Below are 27,767 nucleotides of genomic sequence, written 5' to 3'. Positions count from 1 at the left end.
TAGAGGTTATGTTACATGTGGCCTAAAACCAGGGCCAGAGTATTCCAAGCTAAGCACAGGAATGATGTTAAAATTGTTTATTATCCTTTTATGAATTTTCCTACTTAAATTACAGTATTTCACAACTCTCTGCAAAAGTGAAACACGATCCATAGGCAGTTTATTATAGAAACTGATCTATGCATTAATCTTCCCTTCGCCTAAATAGGCCCTGAACCACAGGAACGAAGGAAAAAAAACAAAACCACCTCAAGTCAGCTATCACATCTTAAGTACCATCAAACTGCTAAATCTATTAACCTTGTTTTCTTTCTTCACTATTATTAAACTGGAAAGAAAAAATTCAACTGGAAAATTGTGCCTTTTTGGTTCCCTTGTCATCATGTAATAAGTATGAGAAATATATGTGCAATGGCCAAATGGCCGGTAGACAAAACACCCACTCTAAGTGACGTACTGTTTTCCATACCACTCAGACAAAATCAAAACAACAGAACTGCTGCAAACAAAAACAAAATAACATTTCCCATCAGCATTCCAGACAGAGAAAATTTACAGGAAGAGAAGCTGGGAAAAGAACCAGAATGAAATAACTGTTCATACCTCCACTCTTGGTAGAGCCCTTGCTTCAGGCAAACAGTCCTGACTTTAACGCTGAAATGTTTAACAATTGATAAAATGTTTGCCAGTGTTGGAAAACTTTTCTCTTTTCAGGCAAACGTTTGCACTGTTTAAAGTGATGAAGTGCTTCTATAAAACTGAGGGGCCTACCATTTCTCTTTTTTGAAATGGGTAGACTTAGCATAAGAAAAGAAACTTCACTTCAGTCATAAAATAGAGTAAAATAACATCGTTTGTAGCAACATGGATAGACATAGAGACTGTCATACTGAGTGAAGTAAGTCAAACACAAATATCATCTGATATCGCTTATATGTGGAATCTAAAAAAAAAAAAAAAAAGGTACAAAAGAACTTATTTACAGAGTCACAGATATAGAAAACAAATTTATGGCCAGAAGGGAAGGAGGGATAAATTAGGATACTGGGATTGACATACACATACTATTATATATACAACAGATCATTAATAAGATCCTACAGGATAGCACAGGGGATGCTACTCAATGCTCTGTAATGTCCTATATATGGGAAAAGAATCTAAAAAACACTGATATATCTATAACTGATTCACTTTTGTATACACGAGAAACTAATGCAACACTGTAGATCAACTCTATTTCAAAAAAAATTTTTTAAAGGCACTTCAGTGGTAGAAGAATCCAGAAGCAAGTATGTCATTTAATTAATTCTCCTTTCGCTGAGAGATAGAGAAATGTTTTCTGGTACTGCTAAGTCTGTCTGGCAGGAGAATGTAAAACTCACTTGGAAAAGGGAAGATAACCTCCTTTTACAGCTGAGCCACATGTGTATAACTTTATTGAGGTACCAGCTCCCGGGAAGTTACGGGCCCAGGGTTTCTGCCTAGGTACCGACCCATAAACTGAAGCGGTGCACTGACTATCAACAGCTGGATTGGACTGTTTCATTGAGTCAGGTTGCAGCGCCTCCACCCTAGCGGTTGCCTGTCAGCTGCACTCTTGCTAACACAATTCCTGTGTTTTGCCTGGCAGTAAATGGACGCTTCTGCCCTAGCGTCGTCTAAACAACTCCGTTAACATTTGCCCCCGAGCAGCTCTCTCTTTGTCCAGTCCCTGTCTTCTAACAGATGTCATCCAAGCCTAATCAAGCATAAAATGGTCATAAATATTTCTTTCTGGTAGATTTCACATTCGCATTTCATGCAGGGACATGATATTTTTCTGCTACCTCCAGGGAGAGCCTAATGCAAAAACCAGTTACATTCTAGCCTCATGGTCCTTTAGTAAAATGCAGAACATGTTCTCAGCTCGGAGACATAAAAAGGCATAAGACTTTATCTTCAGTCTTTTGTTTAACTGCACCTTTTTTCTTTCCCCCTCTCCCCCCAAATGCATCTTCATTTTACAGTTATAATTCTGCATTACAAATGTGCCTTTGTGCGTGTGAAAACATAAAACGAGATCTGAAAATGGGACCACGTCTACTGTATATTTCAGTGACTTTGGGTTTTCAGCATTAGACTTCTTAATAATAACTGGCAAAAAGAAATGTTTTGTTCATATACCTCAAACAAATAACAAGCTATTTAGAAAGCAGATAAGATGTAGGCTCTCCTCTTTGGGTTCATTTTATTCACTACGTTGCACCTTTTTCATCACATTCAGTTAAAACAATGGGATGCATCCAACGTGCAAATTTAAGGTTCATGCCAATTTATCAGTTGAGAAAAGGAAAGACCATCATGAGATCGGCCCTGTTTCCAACACTGAAACTTTGCTGCAGCCAAGGGAGCCACTCCAGACCATCAAGCTGCCTCCTTAACGAGAGAAGCATCAGTAATCAGCACAATCACATTTGTCTTCTGCAAACTTAGTAAATAATGAAGCTTAATCTAAAATAAAACTATCCTAATAATACTTTGAAGGCCATATGTCTGTGTTTCTCTTTCTTATTCCTTTTGTCAAAACACAAATCTTATACTGCTATTTAAAGTAAACTGCAAAACACTTAGTGGTATATATCACAACAATGGCGCTCCCCCACCCTCCACTCCGCTGAGCCTAATATTTGATTACTGCTAGTCACATCAAGCTTTCAGGCAAATAATCTCCATTTTTAAAGTTAATGAGATATGGTCATGTCGACAACAGCTTGCAGAAACTTTTAATTTTAATTCCTGCAGGCTGTGCTGGCCTCTTTTACAGCAACTACTGTATGAATGAGTCAAATTTGCCAACATGGCTTATGTAGACAAGTGCACACTAATTAAAAATACCCACTGGTATCATAATTTAAATACCATGAAAATAAACTGTGAAAGCCGCTCGGATCCAGTCTCATGGTTGCCTTTGAGCACGCTTCCTTTGACTATAGGATGTTTTATTGCTGGCGTGTTCTTAGCTGAAAACCACTTTGCATCTTGGAGGAACTGGGGATTGTGATATAATTATACAATTTGTGTTAATATTTGTTTCGCTTCAGCTCTTAAGCAGGCCTCCCAGAAGGACCACTAATTGAGAAAACCATATTGTGGAGGCGAGCGACAATTTGACGCTCTTGATTTAGGGTCCATCTACAACTTCTCTGGGGTCTCTGGTGCTTTCTCTTTTCTCTCTCAGCTCAAGCCATGAGGAAATCAAAATAAAAAGGTAGTTGTTTCTGTCATTCTTCCTTTTATTCTATAAAAGTTTTCATGCCTCTTAATATTTGCATTTTAACTGTTTGCCTTCTGACCAGGGGAGCAAGGACATGCTTCTTTACCTAATTCTAATCCCTAAACGCTGCTATTAATTTCTTTCCTTCCATCCATCCATCCTTACACACACATACATACTCACATTTAAAAAAACATGAATCATTTTGCCAAGGAAATTCCAAGGTCTGCTTTTGCCAGGAGAAAAGCACATTTCACTCAGGGTATAAAAAGTTGGCACCTTGAGGGTTAAAGCTATTTGAGGGGTTAAATATGCAATTATCTCCGACTAAAACCAGAGAGACATATAGATAAATAGCAGAAATGAAGTCCCCAGGTTCCCTCCAGAAGCCTTCATCACATTACTACTAGACAGAAACTCTTTAAGGACCATTTTCAGATGTTAAATCATTGTTCGAGCTGCACATATTCTTGCTATTCCTGGGGGAACGATATCTGAAGGGAAGCGTGCTAACAGATGCAATCCTGTAAACAGGCGTTTTTCCTCTCGTTGTGAGCACCTCTGTAGCCCCGCTCCCGGCTCTGTCATCCATGCCTTCGCTCGACTTTGAAGTTTAAAGTACTGAATGAACAGCGTCATCTATTATCCAGAGTGTGCATGTAGATTATAAATAAGAAATAAAAGTGACTTTCAGTACACTGCTTTTGCATTAGCAAGATGTCTTCTCTCTTACCTCTTCCCGTCCTTCATACCTTACAACCAACAATCTATTAGGGATCTGAATTTCGGGGCTTCTTTCGGAGGGAGACAGAGACTGGAAAATCTGTCTGCCGAGATGTGAAAAGTTGGACCGACTGCACAAGGCTGGGGTCGGGATCTGGGCTCTGAAGCCAGCCTCTCTCCTTCCTTAACCCTTATCTTACAGATGCCCTTCAGGAAACATGTCTGGTGATGGGACCGGCTCTTCATTTACATTTTTCTGTTGACAAACAGAGTCCATGAATATTAATTATTCTGAAGTTTATTTGCAGAAAAGGCAGTTTCTAATCCTTATCAATTATTTATTGAAAATCTCCTCCACCTAATAATCTCATTAACATTATTATACTAAGGCCAACAGCAAATATTCCTTTGATAAGTAACAACCCAACCCGTTATCCTTCCTGCCAAATCTCATGTAGCCTCCTCCTTTGCTTCATCATGGATAACCTGGCTTTTGTTTCCAGGAAGCTCTAGATAACTCCTTCCCCCTTTTTTTTTTTTAAAATAAAAGAAAACTCATACAGTGGTTTTTTTGTTTGTTTGTTTGTTAAACCTGAAAGTTTCTGATATGCTACACTAAAAGGAATGAGAGAGAGAGAATAAAAATTAAAACCTTGGAAAAATGTTTGGATGTCTGCTTTCTTTTCCCTATTGGCTATATACTGCATTATTCAATGGCAAATACCCAGGGATAGAAATCCCAAGGCATGAAAACCACACAGTCATGGCACATGAGTGACCCGAGGGGAATGTATCACATGTTAAAAACATGTGAGGGACTTCCCTGACAGTCCAGTGGTCAGGGGTTCAATGCAGGGGCTGAGGGTTCGACCCCTGGTTGGGGAGCTAAGATCCCGCAGGCCTCACAGCCAAAACATCAGAACATAAAACAGCGGAAACAACACTGTAACAAATTCAAAAAGAAAATGGTCCACATGAAAAAAAAACAAAGCTTACAAAAAATAAAAACATGCAAAAGCCTGAAAAGAGTAGAATGCAAATGAAAACCATATTTTAACAATGAAGAACCTTATATTTATATAGTTTCATCACTTTCCAAGCATTTTGACCTAACGATACTTCATTTACTTCCCCTAAAGCCCCTCTGAGGTGTGCAGGACAGTTATTATTAACTTTATCTTTTAGACGAAGAAACTAAGATGAAGCGACTGCCTAAGGTCTCCCAGCTACAAGGTGTCAGGATACTGAGTAAATTCTAGGAGCTTTGCATCCTAATTCATTGATTGGATCTGTCTTCAAAATGAGGAATGCCTCTAACTTCCTTTTTGATTCGCTGTTGGCATTTTAAAGGGCACTTTTGCTTGGATATTCATGTTTTAAAGGTCTGAAGTGCCCACTGATGATTTGTTCAATATCACAATTTCCAAAAATCAACCAAGAAGCAAATATCTAAAACAGAGCTTGATTTCTAATTTAATCAGACACAAATGAGAAAATAAACAGCATGTGATTTCAGAAGCAAAAGGAACCTTTGAAAGGAAGTGGTTTCCCAAGGCTCAAAGAGTTAGTGGCTTACTATAAATCAGAGTGACTTATAGCAGCAAAACTCACACCTAGCCTGGCTGATACTCCCATCACTGTTCTTGGACCATATTTGCAGAAAGAGCCTTTACATTTTTCAAAGTTGAAAAGTCACTTCTTTTCTACTTTTGATTCAGGGTCACTTTTTTTTTTTCCTCTCTCACAGAAAGAGTTTCTCATCTATTGCCTAAGAACAAGAGTCAAGTACGCTAAATATTCCCCAGAAGTCAACATGGGGAATTGATAGCAACAATCAGCCAGGGAGGCATGTCAGCTTCACTCCCTTAACTCCAAAGTCTCCATCCTCATTTCTCTTCACCTCCAACCATCAGACCAATCTGACCCCATTTGCAAAGTTTCTAGAACGAAAAACATCTTCAAAGAAAAAAAAAAGTTTGCTTTTTGTTTGTTTCCCTTTCGCCCAGCAGAAAAGCACTGCAAGCATAAAAGAGGAAAAATGACCCGGTGATGCAGCACATTGTTATCCTATCAGCAACACCATACACTGCACACATCAGACAAGGACAAAGCTTGATTCACAGTTAAGCTGTTACATATTCCAAGTACAAAACCCATAAAAGGCCAAAGGAGAGTGGGGAGGCAGATGAGAGGAGACCAGTTTATGAAGACTATGAATGTCTACTAAGGAATTACAGAGGTTACCTCTCGCAAGTCTGACAACTGCAAGATGAGGAGAGCAGGGCTGAAGGCATCTTATAAGGGGTTGCTGGTGTATTCTGGGAAGTCTTTGCTTATTTCCCAATAGCATTCAGGAAAATGCGGGCTTGCAGTAACCAGGATAACCACAGTGAATGAAGCTTTAAGGAATGGGAATTGGGAAACAAACTGTGGTGGGAAGGATAGAGCTGGGAAGTTTTGTTTTCATTTTTAACGATGAAAGTGAAAAAAAAATAAAAAGTCATCAATCTTAAGGTCTGGTGTGACTAGCAGAAGAACATCACCAGAAACAATTTCCTTGAGCCACTATCTCTGTATCCTCTAGGGCAGGTGTCAGCAAATTACTGCCCTGGGCCCCAAATCTAGCCCACTAACTGTTTCTGTAAATAAAGTTTTATTGGAACATGGTGATGTCCATTTATGTACTGCGGGAGCTTTGGAACAGAATATTTGCAACAGGACAGAAGAGTTCACAGAGCCAAAAAGGGTTACAATTGAAAGTGAATTTAAAAGTTTGTCAATCCCTATTCTACAAAGATTAGAGTGAAGAAAAATATCCACTTCCCAATAACTGATAACAAAAATTTCTAAACAGATGTACATGTACGCACACACACAGAGTCACACAGTTATACCCTGAATGTATCAAACTTAATTCTTAATGGTGCTGGTAACCACAGGAATGAACCTTCTGACTTTATCCATGCTGACAGATTGTAGAAGGGCCCACATCCTATCCCAGAAGATTGTTTCTAAACACACCAGGGGCGTCCATGCAAACGTTAATCAAAGGACAAAGCCTTCACTTTGTCTGTGCTTAGCTTCTTTATCCATAAAATGTGAGGCTGGATCATCAAAGGAATTTTAAGAATTCTATAACCCTAACAGAGAAAGAAAAAGGAGAGAAGTAATCACACACATCCATATATTAGGGCTTGGGTCTAGAGAGGAGTAAAAGAACTGAGGATACAGGAGACGCCACACACAAGCCAAGCGGGAGAAGATCAGTGTGTGGAAGTGACAAAATGAAGTCCTTCTATCAGCTGCACAGGAAGGGCAGGTTCTGGAAGAGCTCAGCTCCTGCACCAAGGAGGCAGCAGGAAAGACCTACTCAAACATAAGAAAGAGTTGCGGGAGAGGGACTTCGCCCGGGGTCCAGGGGTTCAGACTCTGCGGTTCCATGCAGGGCCAAGGATTTGATTTCTGGCTGGAAAACTAAGATCCTGCGTGATGCACAGCCTGGCCAAAAATAACTATATAAATAAATAGAACTGTTAGGAGAGATCACGGTTCTATGAAAGCTTCTGGAGAAAAATAATGATCCTGCAAGGAGATTGGGTGGAATGGGACCTATTCTGAACTTTCAAAATAGCTTGAGAAGCCAACACGCGAGCCACCCAGAAATCTACCCTTTTCCAGCTCTGGGTACTGGGAACTGAAATAGCCTGGCTTTCTTCTCCGGCCCACCGAGTGCGTCCTCTTTTGTGACGACAACACAGACGCGGCCATGGTGACACCTTCGAGGAACTGAGGTTCCCTGGCTCTCAGACGGCAATGCAAAAAGGGGAGAGATTTTCAAATTCTGACTTCTTTTCAAAGAAATACGCTTTCCCAAGCCTGCTCCAGAGTTTCTGTGAAAAGCAGACCTGCTGTTTTGTTTCTCAAGGTGAGAGAGAAAGATAAATCTCGTTAAACCTGTTGCAGTCTAGTATTTGGGCCTTTGTGTTCACGCAGAATAGTGACCAGCCACCATGGGAGGTGACTGAACGGATCAAGCAAAGACTGGGTGCCATCAGCTGACTTTGCGAAATAAGCCATGAAAGTTAAGACTGTTTCCCAAACAGGAAACAAACACATGCATTGCTGCCAGGGAAATGTACATAGTTTGACTTGTAGGTTATGAATCTTTAAAACTTCCACCGTAAGTCCCAGCACACATTCTTAGTGAGTATGATCTTTTATTTATTGTTCTAAGCCATTTTTCTTTGTTGACTGGAGTGATGTTGGATGCAGGCAAAACATGGGCCACAGAAACATTAACACAAAACACTGCTTGGGGAGTAAAGGACACTACCTCCACCAGGCTAGTTATTCTTAATAAAAAAAAAAAAAATGATCTACTCTTACTCTTACAGATAGTAAAACAACAAAAATGACTGTGGCGACTTCAAAAGGACTAACTCATTTATCAGAGAAGCTGCTCGAGCAATTTTTGCAAGAAATACAAAGTACCAGATAATTTGTGTTGTCAATCCATTTTTGTTGGTTGGGGAAAGGGTTCGAGCCTGTTACGTAATACTGCGAAAACATAGAAGGTATTTCCCCAGCCTGTCAGTGGGTGACAGTTGTCTGGGGCACCTGGAGAAGTTTGCAGTTTTAAGTTTTCTGGTTCCATGGACCCAAACAAAAGAGCAAGAAAGAGAAATGTGTCCAAACCCAAATGGTTGCTTTTAAGTTGTCTATAAAATAGCTACTGTAACCACCACAGATTACAGCTTCTTATGTGCAGACTTATTAATCCAGCCATATTTCCCATTGCTTAAAAGCCAACACTTCCTTGCCCGAGTAGCCAAGGTGACAGCCATCTGACATCTGACAAGTTGCCACATTGGAGCTATGTTTTAGATCTTTCAGGACCATCATGCTTGAGCTTTATTGTCAGCAGCATGCTATAAACCTTACCACAAGTGCTGTTGAATTTCTGTCATTTCTGGAGGAAAACAAAGACCTTCCAACAGAAGTGTTTGGGGAAGAGAAGGAATCAAGCTCATTTTTTCTTGGATGTTCATTAGAAGGATGCAGGCAGGGCTTCTCTGGTGGCAAAGAGTAAGACTCCATGCTCCCAATGCAGGGGGCTGGGGTTCAATCCCTAGATGGGGAACTAGATCCCACATATTGCAAGTAAAGATCCTGTATGCCACAACTAAGATCCAATACAGCCAAATAAATAAATAAATAAATATTAAAAGAAGAAGGAGGATGCAGGCAACAGGTGTGAAGCAGGACTCGGCCTTAAAAATGGAAAGAAACAAGTCCAGGTTACAAGGCGCAGGTGCTTAAAAGCACGCATGTTCACGAAAAATAAGGGCTCAACCTAAAAATAAGAAGGGGGAGGGAATACCTGGGATTTTCTTACTTGACTGAGCAAAAAAAAAGATGGGAAGAAGTGAGAGAGTTCTGAATGAGATAACCTTTTAGGGTGCTCACAATGGGGAAGGTGGCCAGGGACAGTGGGAGCAGCCCAGTCTGCTGGTCACCAAATAAACACAACCAGAGGGGACCACACGCTGCACTGAAGGGGTCAGGTGGTGGACTTGGGCAGACATGGGTTAGAAGCGGGGCTTGTCCAGTATAAGATGCATGAACTTGGACAGCCGATTGTTTCTTTCTAGGACAAACAGGAATTTTAAGATTACTTAGCTCACAGGGTGCTTGTGAGTACAAACGGTACTGAAATATGAGGGATTACTGCTCTAGGCAGGAAGAAGGTGCTTTCAATAAATTCACTGTCAATACTACTACTACTTTCAATACCATTACTATCTTAGCTATTAGTCATTTCAAGCCTCAAAAAATCTTTGACGAGAGGAATGTTCAAGATATTTGGATCAAATGAGGAAACACACTTATTTACTGAAAATGGGTTGCTTATCAACCATCATCCAGTGTTGAGTGCTTGCCCCTCACTTAGCAAGTTCACTCCTGGGCATACACCTGGAGAAAAGCGTAATTCAAAAAGATGCATGCGCCTCAATGTTCATTGTAGCACGATTTACAACAGTCAGGACATGGCAGCAACCTAAGCATCCATCAGCAGAGGGATGGATAAAGAAGACGTGGCACATATATGCGACGGAATATTACTCAGCCATCAAATGGAACAGAACTGTGCCCTTTGCAGATGTAGATGGACACGGAGACAGTCATACAGAGAGAGGTCAGAAAGAGAAAAAACAAACCTTGTATGATATCATTTCTGTGTGGAATCCAGAAGAAAATGGTACAGATGAACTTATGTACAAAAGAGAAACAAGAGACACAGATGTAGAGAACAAACTTATGGATAACACACGGGAAGGGAGGTGGGATGAATTGGGAGACTAGGATTGACGTGTGTGGGTGTGTTCACGTGCGTGCTCAGTGGAATCTGACTCTTGGCAACTCCATGGACTGGAGCCCACCAGGCTCCTCTGTCCACGGAATTTTCCAGGCAAGAATACTAGAGTGGGTTGCCATTTCCTCCTTCAGTGGACCTTCTAGAACCAGATTATCAAAACCATGTCCCCTGCATTGCGGGCAGACTCTTTATCACTGAGCCACTACTGAGAACCTACTGTGTAGCACAGGGAACTCTGTTCAATGCTCTGTGATGACCTAAATGGGAAGGAAATACAAAAAAGAGAGAAAATGTGTATACGTTTAGCAAAATGATACATTTTGCTGTACAGCAGAAACTAACAGCAGTGTAAAGCAACTGGAGTCCAACAGAAATTAAAAAAAAAAAAAAAAAAAAAAAAACAAGCAAAACCTGTAACAAATGTGCCTAAATGTGGAATTACTTGGTGAAGCTGGGAGAAGGTGGGGAGGGGAGAATCAGGAAAAGAGGTAGTTTTAATTAGCCCTTAAACTATGAAATTTGAAACTAAGAACACATATTTTCCCTTACAGCTATAAATACATTTAAAATTAACATGAAAAAGTGAAGTACCATATAAGAGAATTAATCCCAACCATTCCCCAGTAAGAACTGATGCCTTTGAATTGTGGTGCTGGAAAAGACTTTTAAAGACTCCTTTGGACAGAAAAGAGATCAAACCAGTCAATCCTGAAGGAAATCAACCCTGATTATTCATTGGAAGGACTGATGCTGAAGCTGAAGCTCCAATACTTTGGCCACCTGATGTGACAAGCTGATTCTTTGGAAAAGACCCTGATGTTGCTAAACATTGAGGGCAGGAGGAGAAGGGGATAACAGAGGATGAGATGGTTGGATGGTATCATCAACTCAATGGACATGAATCTGAGCTAACTCTAGGAGATGGTGAAGGACAGGGAAGCCTGGCAGGCTGCAGGACATGACTTAGCAACTGAACCAAGAACTAACAATTCCCTTGGTAAACAACACTTTTACCGAAAATGTTTTTGGTGAAAAACAGCTAATTTTTTTTTTTCATCTATAAAGTTCACTGGTGGGAATGGGAAAGAAATATGTAAAAATGTGAAGGCAAGATATTAAAATTAAAAAGCTACTGAATACCTACAAAAATGTCAACAGTTGCTATCTCTGTAAAATGAAATTTTACTAGGTACGCTTTTTATTTTTCTGCTTTCTTAGTTACATCTTCTAACACTTTTTATCCAATGGACACATAATTAATTGATCAGTAGAAAATGCCAAATAATTTTCTATTCAGTTTTCAGTTGAAAACATGTGAATGACACCCACGCCTCACTCAGGGCTGGCACTGAGGATCTCGCTCTCGGCTTTGGCACACGGGGGTATTCTGCAGGGACTGGTGGGTTTAAGTGCCTGTCTACGCATTTCTTCTAGCATATTCCATGGCCATCCTCTAACTGTGTCACAGTCTCTGCCATTAATTTATAGTAGTTTCACAAAATGCACTTATGCCTAGAGGACCTTCTAAGACTTTAGTTTGAAAAAAAAATTTTACATCAACTTATTTTCCTCTGTTCTTATTTCTTCAGAAACTTCCCAGTCTTTCACAAATCAAGTCAGGCCACAAGAATCAAATATTATCTCAGACTAGAACCTAAACAGGGTACTTGTCAAACAATAGCCTAGGGAAGTTATTGGTTATGTGTAGTACGTAATTATTAGCTATCCTGGTTCTAGGTACTAATCCCATGAAAATTATAGAGGAAGGGCAGCAAGGAGCACTGAGACATAAAAAATCATTGCCATGTGTAAAAACTCAGATGTTAAAAAACAAAATGCAGGCACAAGAATTTAGCCAGAAAAAAAAAAAATAGACATGCCAATAAAAAAGCTGCTTCTTAAAATTTGGCTGGCAGCGTCCTTCCCCTCCCCAATGGATACTCTCAGTAAAGAAAACATGGTCAATTTTTTCTCCCTTGACTGTATTTGATTTCCAATTAAAATTAAATATAAACTGAAACGCCACCTGGATTTTAGCAAAATCCAATCCCCGCCTTCCCCCTCCTCCTTTTTCTTAAAAGAAGAACCTGGGCTTACATATACAAACATTTTGCTAAATGACCCGTGGCAAATTGCGTAATGCCAGTAAAAGTTGTGTTTTTTAAGTTATGAGCCCCAAAGATTTTATCTGAAATAAAACCCTGATTCAATTCAGATTCTGGAGACAAACTGTGTCCTTAACTCTGCCTCTAAATTTAAAACATTTGTGTGTGGGGCCCCTTCAGTAATGTTGCTAGTAGGTATGGAGGAGAAATTCTGTATTTATTAGGATATGTGTTTTCTTTTCTAAAATGGTAAATTAGGGCACTAATTGCCTACAAGAACGGATTCTCTGCAGTCTTGATGTAGTGGCCAGTTTCTAAATGAAGAGCCTGGTTGTCAAACAGGCCTGTGTGCTTATTTCAGTTAATCATCTCAGTGAAGGAAGACTCAGGAATTCCTATATTCATGGAGAAGGGTTCCCTTGGAGGTATCCAACTTTAATATCTACAATGTTCTAAAGATATTGGCTTTCAACATGAAGTGGTTGGAGTTCGCAAAAGAATGGAACAGTGTAGAGAAACCACTTGGAAGCCCCAACTTCTACCTCCGGGTTCTTAAGACAACAGTCAAGCCTTTGTCATATCCTCAAAAGGCAATGAACGAGGACAGTTATGGTGTCATGAGCACATTTTAAAGGCTCCAAATGTGTCAAGGTCTTTATGTATATTATTATTCAGTATATTCATCACATGAGCCCTTTCCACAAATTATTTTTATTGCTCCATTTTACAGATGAGAAAAGTGAGACTCAGGAAGGTTGGCATAACTTGCTCAACTTCCTGCATTCAATAAATGCTAGAGTTGGGTTTTACACCTTTGTCAGTACAACTCCAAAATATCTTGAACTAAACATTCTTCTATCTTTTCTAGCTCTCTAGGGCAGTGAAATAGAACAACATGCATTGGGCAAGCAACTAGGTATATTTGTATATGATTATCACGACAATACAAGACAAAGTCCAGACAAACAAGGAAGGAACTTTGAATAGGGGAGCAGTGGAGAAATCTAACTGCATTTTTTTCATCTATATTCTTTTCAGTGACCAGACTGACTTCCATCACACACTGATGGTGGTATATAAGGATGGCTAGCAGCTGATGGTGGAAGCACCTAGAAGTTGGTGGAGAGACAGCACTAGGGGAAAAAACCTGTAGTAGCTGAAAACATAGACATGCCACAGGAGACCAATCTTACAATTATGAAAATTTATCCCTTGAAATCTGTGCAAAAATTTTAAAATATAAATATGGGTAAGATATATACTTATATATTTTATTGATACTATTTTATAAGTTTATATTAAATGTATATCTGATTTATATAAGATACTATACAAATATTTTACATAAATTGCATAAATCTTGCTCAAGGGACAGGTATTCTCTGCCATTTTATCCACTCATAAAAGTTTTCAAACTGTGTGAATGTGCATTATATAATAACTTTTTAATTATAAAGGCAAGAAATATCACTATAGATATTTTGGAATATACAGAAAAGTGAAAAGTATACAAAATAAAATGCAATCCCACAAACCTACAAAAACTATTGATAATCTTTTTGACAGGCTTTTTCAAGCTTTTTCCCGCCACCAATTATATTATAATTTTTAAAGTTAAGTTTCCATAATTGATAAAGTTATATTTCTAAGGGAGTATGAGTCTTAATGGGTACCTAATATTGCTTCAAACTTAACCTTTCTTCTAATGTCAGTGATTCAGCATACTTTTTTAAATTTTTCATATCATAAATACTACCATAATGAACATCTTCAGGTGAAAATCTTTGTGTATGCCTCAGATTATTTCTGTTGGTTAAATTCCTAATAATGATGATAAAGATACAAATAACAGCAGCTAACCATTATAGACTCATGTACTCAGACTATTAAATGCTGATATTATCCCCATTTGATGGATGTGTAAAGTGAGGCATAGAGAAATCAACTGACTTGCACAATAACCAAACTAGTGTCAGAGTAATGATTTGGACAAAACATGCTGTTTTCGGACAAAAACAGCACCATTTACGCTTTTGATACTCTGCCTTTTTCACTGGTTATCAAGTATGCTCTAGTCAGCAGTAGAGAATGGGTTAGAAGCATCAGAAATGCATATTTTTGGGCCCCACCCAAGATCTACAGAATAAAGTACTTGGGAGTGGGTTCTGCAATCTGTTTTTAAAAGTCTTCCATATGACTTCCATACAAATAAAAGTTTGAGAACCACTGCTGAATGCTATACAATTGTTCAGTAAAAGTGTGACCCTGAATCCAGCTGTGTGACTGTTCTAAATCTGTTACACAATGCCAAACCACTCCCAGAACGGGCTACACAATGTTATATAAGCCACATAAGACGGTGTGGATGCATCATTTCTTGTCATCTTGGTTGATTTGGTCAAAGACCTTCCAACGAGTATACAGTGTTGTGCAAGAGTATGCAAACCTGGTTAGTGCATTTGAATAAACATAAAATGGCTCTCAGGACCTATGCAGAGGACTTTACATGACCTTCTTACCAGGGTTTTCTTCAGAGCTGGCATTTATAGTGCTACATTTAAGATATCCAAGAATTAATCCCAGGGACACACTGGTAAGCATTTAGAGCCAAAAGAGGAAACCTTTTCCAAATTAGAGATAGGTTACTAATGCACTTAACATTAATTAAACATAGAAGAATCTAAGAACATTTGTCAAAACACTGAACCAGCTAGCAAACCTAATTAACATGCAGTGTGGGCTGTACAGTGTTTTAATTTGGGGGTGGGGGGTTGGCGTGTGACACGCATGAAACTGTAATTGCAAAATCATACAAACACACAGGTATATGCACACTTTGCAGAGTGAAAGACGCTGGGATTTCATCAGACTTAAAACAGTGCAAAACGCGAGAATGGTGGATTTTAAGATATGACCTATGGCAGAGAACTCTACCTGCCTGGAAGGTTAAAGGGATTTTCACTAATTCGGAGATAAGTCATCTGATAACAAACTTAGAAACAAATAAAGTAAGAAAAGAAATAAGTGTGAAAGGGAGAAAACGCGAGGCCGGTGCATTTTTCTAGAAAAGACCATCAGTTCATAAAAATAGCTGCATTGAGTAAAGATCTTCAAATCTGACAACTATTTTAAAATAAGGTCCTATGGTTTCAGTCATTCCAGCTAAATGATGAATAGATGTGAATGAGCTAAAATTCAATATAAAAATATGTGAAATATGGACACCACCAACGAAATGACCAGCCTTGTCAGCCCTCATCTAATCTCTGGAAATCATACACTCAACTCAGGCAATGGTCTGTGTAAACAGATAGGCCCTGGACCATTTCCTGGAGACCAATCAACTCGAATGCTGGTATCCAGTATAGAAAGACCTCTGCTTATGATATGCCCCCAGGCCTTCCACAATAGAAAGCCACTCTCACTACTCCCCAAATTAAAAATGACAAAATAGCAAAGATACATCTCTTGGCAATTTAATATCTAAGTCATAATCCAAATCCACATAGCTCAGTATATATCCTCTATCTATTATCTCCTGATTGAAAGAGTTAAACTAAATCTGCTGGCGTGCACATACTGAGCTACTGTTTCCTCAGTTTTATCAGTCTTCAAAGATCCCACCAACACAGACACAAATAAACTCTTCCTCTCTGGGTTCTTGTTGTTGTTTAGTCGCTAAATTGTGTCTGAATCTTTTGTAACCCCATGACTCTTTTGCAACTGTAGCTTGTCAGGCTCCTCTGTCCATGAGGTTACTGAACATTTATTGATTAAATCACATATCTGTTGATTAGTCAGATGCCTCTCTTCTACAGCTTCGTGTGCCTTGAAGTTTTTATTGTTATTCAATTCACATGTTTACATCTTCTCCTCGGCCAATTAGATTATGAATTTTATGAATGCAGGGACGCATTCAGGATATTTCTTTGCATCTTCTAGCCAACCATGGGACCACAAATATATGCTACTTTCTTATGCTACTTTTCTTTGGTAGGAGAACCATGGCCAAAGAACTCCTCTCTTCGAGTGACTCATTCAGTATCTCACTCTCCATCATTTCTTTACTAGGCTGGCTGATTATTCTTCTAAGCAACAATTTTGCCAAAACTTTTCATCTCTGAGATATATTCAGCTAAAAGATTAGAAAGCAATCCATATAGGTATGATGACAACTACATGTTAATCTTCCATTTCAGAAAAGGCAAAATAAGTCAGATTATGAGATAAATACATATATCAATACATGTACACTTTAGGGGAAAAATGAGGGAATGATCTTTCAGTTTTGTTACATGATATGATAAAGTAAGAATATTAAGTTTTGGAAGGCAAATCTCGCTACATCTGCCATTCGCTAATCCAGGGGGTCAACAAACTTTTTCTGGTAAGGACCAGATTATAAGTATTTTAGGCTTTATAAGCCATACATTCTCCATGCAACAACTCACCCCTGCTGTGGTAGGGAGAAGGCAGCCACAAACAAGAGAAAAAAGGGAAATATGGGGCTTTTCTGGTGGCTCAGTGATAAAGAACCCGCCTGCCAAAGCAGGAGACGTGGGTTCAAGCCATGATTTCGGAAAATGCCACATGCCACAGAGCAAGTAAGCCCGTTCACCATAACTACCGAGCCTGTGCTTCAGAGCCTGGGAGCTGCAACTACGGAAGCCTGCAGGCCTTCGAGCCCGTGCTCCACAACAAGAGAAGCCACTGCACTGAGAAGCCTGTGTACCACAACCAGAGAACAAGCCCCACTCACACAACTAGAGAAAAGCCCATGTACCATCAAAGACCCAGCACAGCCAAAAATAAGAAAAAAAAGTGTTTTTAAAGGGGGGTGGGGATGGCTGTGTTCCAATTTTAAAAATCTTTATTTCAAAGAGGAGAAAGCGGGCCAGACTTGTAGGATTTGGCCTTCTGCCTTAGCTCACCAATCCTCAGTATGGCCTGCCAGCTCAACACACTGCCTTTTACCTAGAATTTACCAATAAAGGTACTGACTGAAAGGCTGAGAAACAAGTTTGAAATAATTCCAGAATGCAATCCTGCAAATTATAATTGTGAATCACTACATTATAGAATATCCCCTTGACAATAATAATGGGGAATATCACATCCCCAGCTGATGCACACTGCCTCCCCTCTTATGACATGCTAATGGTACAGTGTATCTATACATAAATGTGCATAGCATATCCAGGAAATACACTACACAGACTTGTGCAAGACAAGTGCAAATCTAATGGGATAAACCAGCAGGTTAGGATAAAAGTGCACGCTGCCAAGGCATTTTCACTTAGAACCTTGGCAGGTTGGATTTCTATCACGGGGAAATGGAAATATCACTATGAAGAAGGGAAAAAATGAGGCAAGGTAAGCAATACTATCACAGTATTATTTATCATGCACATTAGGGCCAAAAATAGTCAGGAAAGAATGAACATTATGTCATTCTCTCCCAGTCTTTAACCTTGAAAAGGGTGTTGAGTTCATAGAGAGCGTAACAAGAGTCAATACAAGAGGCTATGAAAATGCAGCTACTTCTTCCTGTGCTACCCTGAAAAATTAACACGCTCATTACAACAATAAAAGGCCACTTTCGCCCTGTTCTAGGAAGTTACATTCCATTTTATTAAATTTTTCCAAAATTCTTTCTTCCTTTGACTCTAAGCGGCCTGGCTCTGCTGCTGAGAAGCAAAAGACATTTTACGCACAATTTTCCTCTACTAGAAAGAGGTATATTGTGCCCTTCAGTGAACATAAAATTGATATTATCATCTCTTAGTTTATATCTCACTACTTAACCTTCAGATTAAAAGTTATTGGATTTGAATGACTAAGAAGACATCATGTCACCTTCCCCTTCAATGTGGAGAGAGGGGTGTTGGGGGCAAGAAAAGGTACAATGTTAAAAATACCAATTTAGATCAGGTGACACTTTGCCTTTTTTGACAAGCAACCGTGATACTGACAATTACATATGGTTGCCTGGATCAGAAAGTGTGTAATAAACAGTCTGCTTTAGGAAACTTTGCGGAAGACCAACCTGCATCAAGAAACTCATTTCATTTTGGGTAAAGAAGGTACAGTCTAAAAACAGGGATAAAAGTGAATTCAGAGAGAACCTTAGGGTTATCAACTTCACAAAATAAAAAAATTTAACCCCTCCAAAGCCAGTAATTGCACCGTTTATGCAGAAGATACTGGAAAATACTCTCTCAGGAAAGATTAAAGGGAAAGAGCTTCCTTCCCTCCAACCATCTCTATGCAGGGCTCAGTGTCAACTCATAGACAAGGCTTGCTCCCCCTTAGCTGTTGAATCTATACCCCCTAAATGGGTTTTTCAATAGCACCAGCTGTTTAATAATTACAGATTGTATTTTTCCAACAAAGGAAACACAACAGGTACCCCCTTTACCTTAAAACAAAAATATTTTTCATTCTAAGAAGCCTGTGTCAATATGAGACACTTTATCAAAGATCTAACTCGGTAGTTTTGTTCTCTAAGAGAGATAAGCACATTCCCTGATCAATAGGAACATAAGCAGTTTATCAGCACTTCCCATGTGACTTCTGGAAGATATACTCATTAGAAAATGGCATAGGCTAAAGGGAAAATATTTGATAATTTTAATCTGAATAAACATATACAATCAAATAGTGAGACTGAGTGCCATAGGAGGGTGTCTTTTTTGTAAACAGCCTTTAAAGAGAGATTTTTCCAAAATAAACTCACTCTTTATATACAACTTATGTTTGTGCTTTCTTTATCATATCATAATAATTGATTAATGACGGGCAGAAAGGAGCTTGCCTTCTCCTCCCGCTGCCCTTCTCTCTCTTCATTCCACGGTGCACCATGCTGCCCGTCAGATCGGAAATCCTGAGTCACCCCTCGTAGTCCCACTCCTCGACACGCTCACATCTCCTGTTTTCAAAAGGTGCTACTGATTTGCCAGTTCACCCCCGAACCCCTTCTTGTGACCCAGGCCTTCCTTTCTCTTCCCATTTCATTCATTCACAGAGTCAGAGGACTGTGCGCCGCCCAGTACTGTGCTCTGTGCTGAGGAACAGCGAGGGACGAGAAAGGCTCATCCTTGCCCTCATGCGGCTGATCAGGGCTTCAACTGCAGGGAACAAGGCAGGGTCAGCAACACAGCAGCCTCGGGTTCAGCTAGGTGCTCTGTGACCTAAATGGACGGGATGGGTGCAGTGGGAATGGGAGGAAGGCTCAAGAGGGAGGGAATGCATGTATACATACAGCTCACTCACTCTGTTGTATAACAGAAAAAACACTCTAAGGCATTTATACTTCAATTTTTTTTTAAAAAAAGCTACAAGAAAAAAAGATTGGGAAAAAAATCAAAAGAACAGTGATACTTAGTGACATGGAAATTACATAAAATTTGAATTTCAGTGTCTATAAATAAAGCTTTACTGCAACACACACACACAAAACCAAAAAACCAAACCAAACCAAAAAAAAACCATGGCGCCCTCAATGACATGAGGGAAGGGTTAGTGTCCCATTCCTAAATCCAGGACCAACAGCAATGGCCTTGTCACTACTATTCATCTTTCCTGAGTCTCTTTCCTGCCACGCCAGGCCCAACTTTCTTTTTTACCGTCAGTCCTCCTCTTGTACAGCCTTCCTTTCAGCTGGGAAACCTCCCCTGGCTTAGAAACTCAACTTTCACAAAAACTGAACTCAATTTACCTTCTAACCACCTTATCACTCTCAGGCTTACTCATCAGGCTCCAACCAAATAAACTCCCAAGTTACTCTCCCCTGCTTCCCTAGCACCTCACACATGCGTGGTCCTCACATTTCCTTACACATAGGCGTGGCATCATAACGATTAAATGAAAACAGAAGAATAAATAACTGCAAGAAATCGAAAGCTAAGAAAGAAGGTTAGTAGTCCATTTAGTAGCGACCTGGACCAAAACTGAGTCCAGGCCAGTATGTGAAACTCTCTTCAGTAAATTTTCTTGTGAGAGAAGGGGGAAAAATCGTTTTATTTCCACAAACCAAAGCAAACACAGTATTTAGCAAAGAGTCTCTGGAATGTTACAAGTAACACTTCATAATTACAATAGATTTGAGTTCAAAGACCAAGTGATGAAAAGAAACTTTCTAATACAGGGTTCAGTTCCCTATATAAACTTCCTTTCTGCTGCTCCATCCACCACTTGCATTTATATTGCTCTTCTACTTTGTCATAAAAGCAGTCACCTTCTAACCCTTTTTATCAAGCAATCTATGCACTAGCTAAAAGTACACTAGACTCCATCAGGCGAGCTATAGGTTTACATTACACAAACATACCAATTCTGCCTGTTCAGCACTAGTTGTCAATAAAGGCAGCCACTTGCAAAGCAGCAAAGTAGGTTACTTGCCTTCAGAGAACAGATAGGAGCCTGCCAGTTTTGCAAAACAAACTCTCTGCAATCACCAAAGCTAATCTGTCAACAAATTACCATTAAAGTCATTCCTCCTGAAAGTTCAAAAAAGAGATTTCTGACTAAGCAAGAGATAGGGAGTATTTTTTTTTTTTTTTAAGCTCACAGGTCAGGACTGAAAATTACCTTCTCAAAGTAGCAATGCTTTTGCTTCAAGTCAAGAGGGTACACTTCACTCATAATGAGAAGCAGCATCTGGGTTTCTATTACCACGATCTCTTATGTACATGACACTTCCCCCCCCCCCCCCCCGTTTCCTGGTCCATCTTAATTTTCAATGGAGAGATTAATGACACACAACTGCTGTTCAGAAATTAGAACGTGAAAGAACTTCATACAAGGTTCAAAGTCTGCATTACATAAATCTTTGACAACAATATTTAGATGGAAGGCAGGTCTAAACAACAGAGGAGAGAACTAAATTTAGCGTTCAGGGTGAAAGATGCCTTTTCCAGAAATAGCCACAAAAGGAGTTGAGAAAAAGTATAAGTTTGCTATTGTGTGCCTGCCTTTTTTCTTTATTTGTCAGAATTATCTGAATTCCTGTCTCAGTTTCATTTTAATCTGTTTGGTTTTTGCTAACATTTTGGTGGCACTGATTCCTATAAAATATATTTGACCATCAATATGTTCTATAATATTTGAACTCTACCTTGTGTCTTCAAAGAGTCTATCTGAACAGAGCAATTCCTTTGAAATTTCTTAATTTTATGATTTAAAATTATAGCTTGGGTCTTTGCCCACTAGTGAAGGAAGGTGCCGGCTCTTATCACAGTCCCTAGGCCCATGAGGGCATTTAATAAATGAGTAACCTCAAGACTTCCCTGGTGGTCCAGTGGTTAAGACTTCACCTTCCAATGCAAGGGGTACAGGTCTGATCCCGGGTCAGGAAGTTATGATCCCACATGCCTCACAGCCACAAAAAATCAGAACATAAAACAGAAGCAATATCTTCACAAATTCAATAAAGACTTTAAAAGTGGGCATCAAAAAGAAAAAAATGGGCATCAAAAAATCTTCAAAAAATATGAATAATCTCTTTTGTACTTTATTCTGAAAGTACAGAAAGGACACAGAAAGTCCTCTTAGGACACAGATACGCTGAACCTATTTACCCTTCCAATGGCATCCAAAGACCCTCCCTTTTCAGACACAGTCCCTGCCTGCTATGGGAAAGTCCACTTGAGAGGATTCAGTAGAAAGTTAATAAGAAATCATTTTCGAAGAAAAAAACAATGACAAGGCCGAACTGGCTACTGATAGTTCATCTTTGCATCTACAGATCTATACCTAATCATCTAGGCTTCTCTCTGTAGAAGTGGAAACAAGGCCAAAGATGACCAGTGGCATTTAACACAGCCCTGCAGAGGAAGATAGGGAAGAACAAGAAACTAAGGGAGGCTCCCTTTAATACGCGCTTGCTGCCCATCCAAACGACTGAGCGACTTCACTTTCACTTTTCACTTTCATGCATTGGAGAAGGAGACGGCAACCCACTCCAGTGTTCTTGCCTGGAGAATCCCAGGGACGGGGGAGCCTGGTGGGCTGCCATCTATGGGGTCACACAGAGTGGATGCGACTGAAGCGACTTAGCAGCAGCAGCAGCAGCCCATCCAAACACTGACAGCTACTTCTTCCAGGCAGCATTTACTACAGAGGCAGTTACAATTTGAAACACTGGTAGGACATTCTTCCAGTTCTGTTTAATACCCACCCACTAGTAACTTCAGTAACAAACACCAGAGGAAGGGACTCATTCTTCCACCCTGATAAGAAAGAGAGTTTCTGAGTGTCTCTGGCCCTCTGTGATGACTAACGACTGTAATGACTAATTTTACTTCCTTCAAAGGCTCAGTGGCAAAATTCAACCCAATGGATCCTCCTCTTTTTCTTCCATGATCTTGCAGAAGCTCCTTGTCCTTTCTACTTTTTACCTCCTTAATAGTCACCGAATGTTTCTCTTTTTCTTTTACATTATTAATGTGAAACATGTACCTTAAACCGAATGTCAAAGAAGCTATATGAAGTTAATACATCACTTAGCCACAACTCCAAATAATATAGTTTTGAATTCCACATATAGTTCATCTTATTTAAATGTCCTTCTCACAGACTACTTCTATAAACTGCCCTTCTCATATAAAATGATAACTACTAAAAACTCTAGCAACCAAAGCTCTCCCTACATTGATTTGTAGACAATTAAAGTGCCAGGTGGTACCCTCCCCCTAAAAAGGAAAAAAACCATCATTAAATGGAATGTGGTTAAGAAATCACTGTTTTATTTAACAGCTATTCATTTTTATTGAATAAACATTTTCTAGTATGCATTCTGTTAATTGACCTGACAGCATATGCTGTATATGGAGAAACTTCTAAACATTATGCTCTATGTAATATGCTTATCTGAAAAAGCTCTCATTTGCAGCAATATGGAAATAAAATTCTGCTTTCTAAAATTCAAGACTTTTAAAATGCATTAATCCACACAGTTTGTGAAATTGCTCTGGACATTTTAAAATCCTTCCTTTAAGGGGGAAAAAAAAAAAAAAACTTTAGTAACTGGTAATAGTATTTGTTGCTGAGTTTCATAATGGAGTAGTCAGTATCCAGTAGAGAACTTTTACAGACCTGGAAATGGGGCAGGCATAATAGGAAATAAAAAGCAGTGATGGAATTGGGTAAAGAATTATTCAAGAGCTAAAAGAAAATGTTCAGAAACTCTATCAAATTATATTATTAGAAAACTATTGTTATAATAGTTTCATGGTCCAGATATAAGTAGAGTTGAAGCATTACAGAACAATACATTTAGTTTTAAGGAAGGGAGCCAGTTTGTGAGTGTGTGGGTGGCCTTCTCCAGCTAATGGTAGCCCCTCTCCTTGGCTGATGGCTTCTGAGTGATGATGGCAATGTCCAGACCAGAATCACCAACTCCATTGCCTAGAGGGCACAAGTCAGCCAAGGTACTGGGTGGGGACTCAGGCCGACTGCAGGGCTACGGGCTCCTTGACTTAGTAACAATTCATCTCCCAACAACGGTTACCCTTGTAGGAATACTGCCCATGGTTACCAGATCGGATTTTTCAAGAGAAAATGGAAAAGCCAGATTTCCCCCATTTCTCTAGGCTGTCAACAACATAATTAAAAAACAGCAACAGCAATTCTGTCTGGACCCAATTTAGCCAATCTACAGACCAAACCCAGAACAGAAGCCACTCACTCCACAGTGAATCTTCGTGAAAGCTCTCCATTCTGAAAGGGCACTTGTTCTCATTCGTAATTATCTTTGGTAACATGGATCAAAGGTGGAAAGGCTTGCATTTGTTTATTTTAAATCTTGGCAGTAGGTAAAAATTCTCCCTATACTGTCAATGATTGCACTGGAGCAACTGGAAAATCCTAGAACATTCAGTTTCATACACAGCATAATTAACTCATTTTTATACCAAGCCTTTTAAGCCAGATCTTTTTGTTCCATGGACTTCTAACATATTTTACAGTTCTAATTCTCTTCCAGTGTCCTACATTAATCAAAGCTGTAACCCCTGTTGTCTTTGTACTACAGAATCAGAATGTGCCCCTGGCGAGGAATGGGGGAAAAGTCAACAGGAATTAAATTTCAGTGCAACTGTTTACTCAACTGTGGCCTGCAGTTATTGAAATTTTATCCGTGGTTTTGTGTGACTACCGCAGTAATGAATTCAGCATGGCTGTGATTTTCTCACTGCTGGTATTCTCACTTCAAGTAAAAACCTGTAGAATAAGAATGACGAAAACAACCCATGTCCATCACGTTGACGTTCAGATAACTACAAACTGTTTAAATGTTGCAGTTTCAGTCTGGAAGACAACTGATAAAACGACTCCCATAAAACTTTCTGAATGCTATCTTTTTTTCTTATTTCATCTACAGATTTTCTTTCCCCCTAACAACCTGTTAAGCGCCTCATCGTACACTTAAGGAAGTCACACAGCTGTCAGTTGTTTTATTTTAAAAGACTCAAAAGGCCTGCCAACCACAATATATGGAGTTTCAGGCACAATGATAGACCCAACTGCTTTCTTCCTTCCCAAAACATATCAGAGGCAATTAGAAATAAAATTGTTATAAAAATATTAAAAGCACTTTGAAGTACAATCAAAAGGTATTGACCTGTATATCAATTACCCAAACAACATATTCTCTAAAAAGTGGTCAGAACCAAGATAAAAGAGGGGAGACATGAATAACTAATTTTGCAGCTGATGGTTTTCAAGGAAGATGCTGTTAAAATGTACATATACATGAGCAAAATAATTCAGAAAAACAAATATTGTATATGAATGTATATAGATGGTATCTAGGAAAATGGTACTGATGAACCTGTTTGCAGGGCAAACAGATGCAGATGTAAAGAATGGACTCATGGAGACAGCGGGAGAGAGACACGGCGGGATGAACTGAGAAAGTAGAATTGACCTATATGCACTATCATGGGTAAAACAGAAGTGAGTGGGAAGCTGCTGTGAACACAGAAGCCCAGCCTGGTGCTCTGCGAAGACCCAGAGGGGTGGGATGGGGTGAGGGTGGGAGCGAGAGACTCAAGAGGAAGGGGTGTGCTTAGAGTTATGACTGCATCACGCCGTGGTACAGCAGAAACCAATACACTGTTGTAAAGCAATTAATTATCTTCCAATTAAAAAATAAACTAATTTTTTTTAAAAAAATGAATGTATATTACCTTCTTCTGTGAGGTCAACTTGTAAAAAAATGAATGTAAATTACCTTCTTCTGTGAGGTCGACTTGTGGTTGCTGTTATGTGTCTGTGTGTGTCTGTGTGTGTGTGTGGCATAAAAGTAAAATTTTTGGCTGGCTTATGACTTTGAGATAGTGGATGATTTTCAGCTCTTTAAATAAAAATCAGAAGACATTAATTTCCCATTTATCCAACTGACATGCTCTAAATACTAATTACTCTGTGTTCATACCACATCAGGCCATGGGGTCACAAAGAGCCGGACACAACTGAAGTGACTCAGCATGCCCTTGCGTATACCACATCAGTCAATAGCCCCACTTCAGCTGCTCCGTAAAGAAACAGTTGATCTTGGCCTCTGTTTGGTACGGGCACAGAAAATGGCAAACCAAATCACCAACTTATTTCCAATATAACCACAAATATCTGAGAATATCACATGAACAAACACACACACAAATACATGGATCCCTTTCTACCACTGATAGGTCTTCTCACCAATGTCACTGGTTAGCATTTGGCCATTTGCTACTGCAAATACCCCAAGTTTACGCACAGTCTACATCACCAATCCCAGCTGATGGGATGCCCAGGAAGCAGGCACTATCGAGTGTGAGCTGCCACTAAAAGAGAGGTCAAATCCCTTCAAGGCTCTTTCTCTCTTTTCTATTTTTCCCCACAGATTCCACTGTCTCAGGCTGGTACCAACACTTTCTGACAGACTAATAAGCTAATGACTTCTTATTGGTAAAAATTCTTAGAAAGGAGAAAATAATACATGTTTTAGAGACCGCTAAATGCTATATCCCCAAAACAGGAAGGGACTGCCTTAGTTCCTCTGCTATAGATTCCAAGAAAATGGTTTGAGAAAAGGTTTGCATTTTTCCTTCCTTCCCCCAACCCCCAACAATATGTTTCATTCAGAAAGGGCCAAAGATTTACCATTCTTTTTTCACCTTTTTTTTCCAAATTACTTTGTATTTAATAAATGAATCAAACACTAAAATTCAACAAAAATCATTCATGATCATTAACAAAAATGTACACTATTTCCTAATTCCAAGAGAGGCTGTGAAAACAATGCTTATTTTCAAGCAAATGCTATTTACTTACTTGAATTTGCATCAACACTTTGGCCAACCAGTAACATTCACCTTGTCACACCCTTTGCCATTTGTAAATAGTTTACCAGTCAATCACAGTTACCCATATAAATGCCTACAAAGGATACAACAAGAATGAGTATGTCCCAACTTGTGATCATTTGGGGTAGCCACCAAAAAGGGATACTTTAAAACAGTAGTAAGATTTAGTCACATACCAACTGCTATTTGGATATAAGAAACATTTCTAAGTGGCCTATCTCCCTAAACTGTGAGTAACAGCAAGCAATTTCTTACACCAATGCCTGCATTATTGATGTCTTGTTATCTAACCAATTTTGCTTGGGTATTTCTCCATATTCCTACTTTCCTTGCTTACAGCCCTTGTTTCTCCTGTATTCTTGACCCCTTATTTGTTTCCTTCTTCCTAAGGCTTAATAAATCCATTTATTGTTTTTTTTTCTTAAACTCAAGCATTAGGAACCATTCCTCCAAAGATTTGTTTTATTCCAAGCAGTTAAACTTTAGGCTGGCATATTAGGGGCTCCAAGGAAGTGGCCAGAGGTCCACCCAATCTCACTTTCAACAACCATTCCCCAAGACAGAGGGGCCTCCCAAGACTGAAATGACAAAAGCTTGAGAATTTGTTTCTTAAAGCCAATGGCTGGGGCCCCGGCGCACTAGTGGCTTAAAAGATGCTGCGTACAGTCAGACAGCCGGCTGAGTATCAGACGGTCACAGTGGTCAAGTGTGTGGTGAAACAGCAGCCTCTGCACCCACCTCCCTCCACAGCCCGACTTCAGCGCACAGTACCTGCTGCTGCTGCTGCACGTGGGCCAGATCGGCCGTCCCCACGTCCACGGCCGGCGTCTCCCCGTTGGACCGCCCTTCCCGAAGACTGCCGCACTCTAATAAGTGGTTGCCGCCGCTAGACCCATTCTGGATGGCTGAACCGTTACTTTTTGTCTCAGTCCCAGATTCTTGCATCATGACTCAAAAAC

General features: G+C 39.6%; 1 protein-coding gene across 35 annotated transcripts in view; it reads right to left on the bottom strand.

Moving 5' to 3' along the window:
- The window catches only part of FOXP1 (forkhead box P1), a 624,022-nt gene that overhangs the window by 212,955 nt on the left and 383,300 nt on the right, over positions 1-27,767 (bottom strand). For 29 of the 35 annotated variants that reach the window (XR_006057033.2, XM_060402200.1, XM_060402196.1 and 26 more), the window contains one exon: positions 27,580-27,767. Coding sequence is in view for 28 of the 35 variants with exons in the window: in XM_060402200.1 (XP_060258183.1) it covers positions 27,580-27,756 (177 nt within the window). In the remaining 7 variants the exon portion in view is untranslated. The other 6 variants (XM_060402214.1, XM_060402217.1, XM_060402216.1 and 3 more) reach the window with 1 other exon arrangement.

This window comes from Ovis aries, chromosome 19, assembly GCF_016772045.2.
Source record: "Ovis aries strain OAR_USU_Benz2616 breed Rambouillet chromosome 19, ARS-UI_Ramb_v3.0, whole genome shotgun sequence".
Taxonomy (NCBI): Eukaryota; Metazoa; Chordata; class Mammalia; order Artiodactyla; family Bovidae; genus Ovis; species Ovis aries.
The sequence above is the reverse complement of the archived record's forward strand: the minus strand, read 5'-3'. Positions and strand labels throughout refer to the sequence as shown.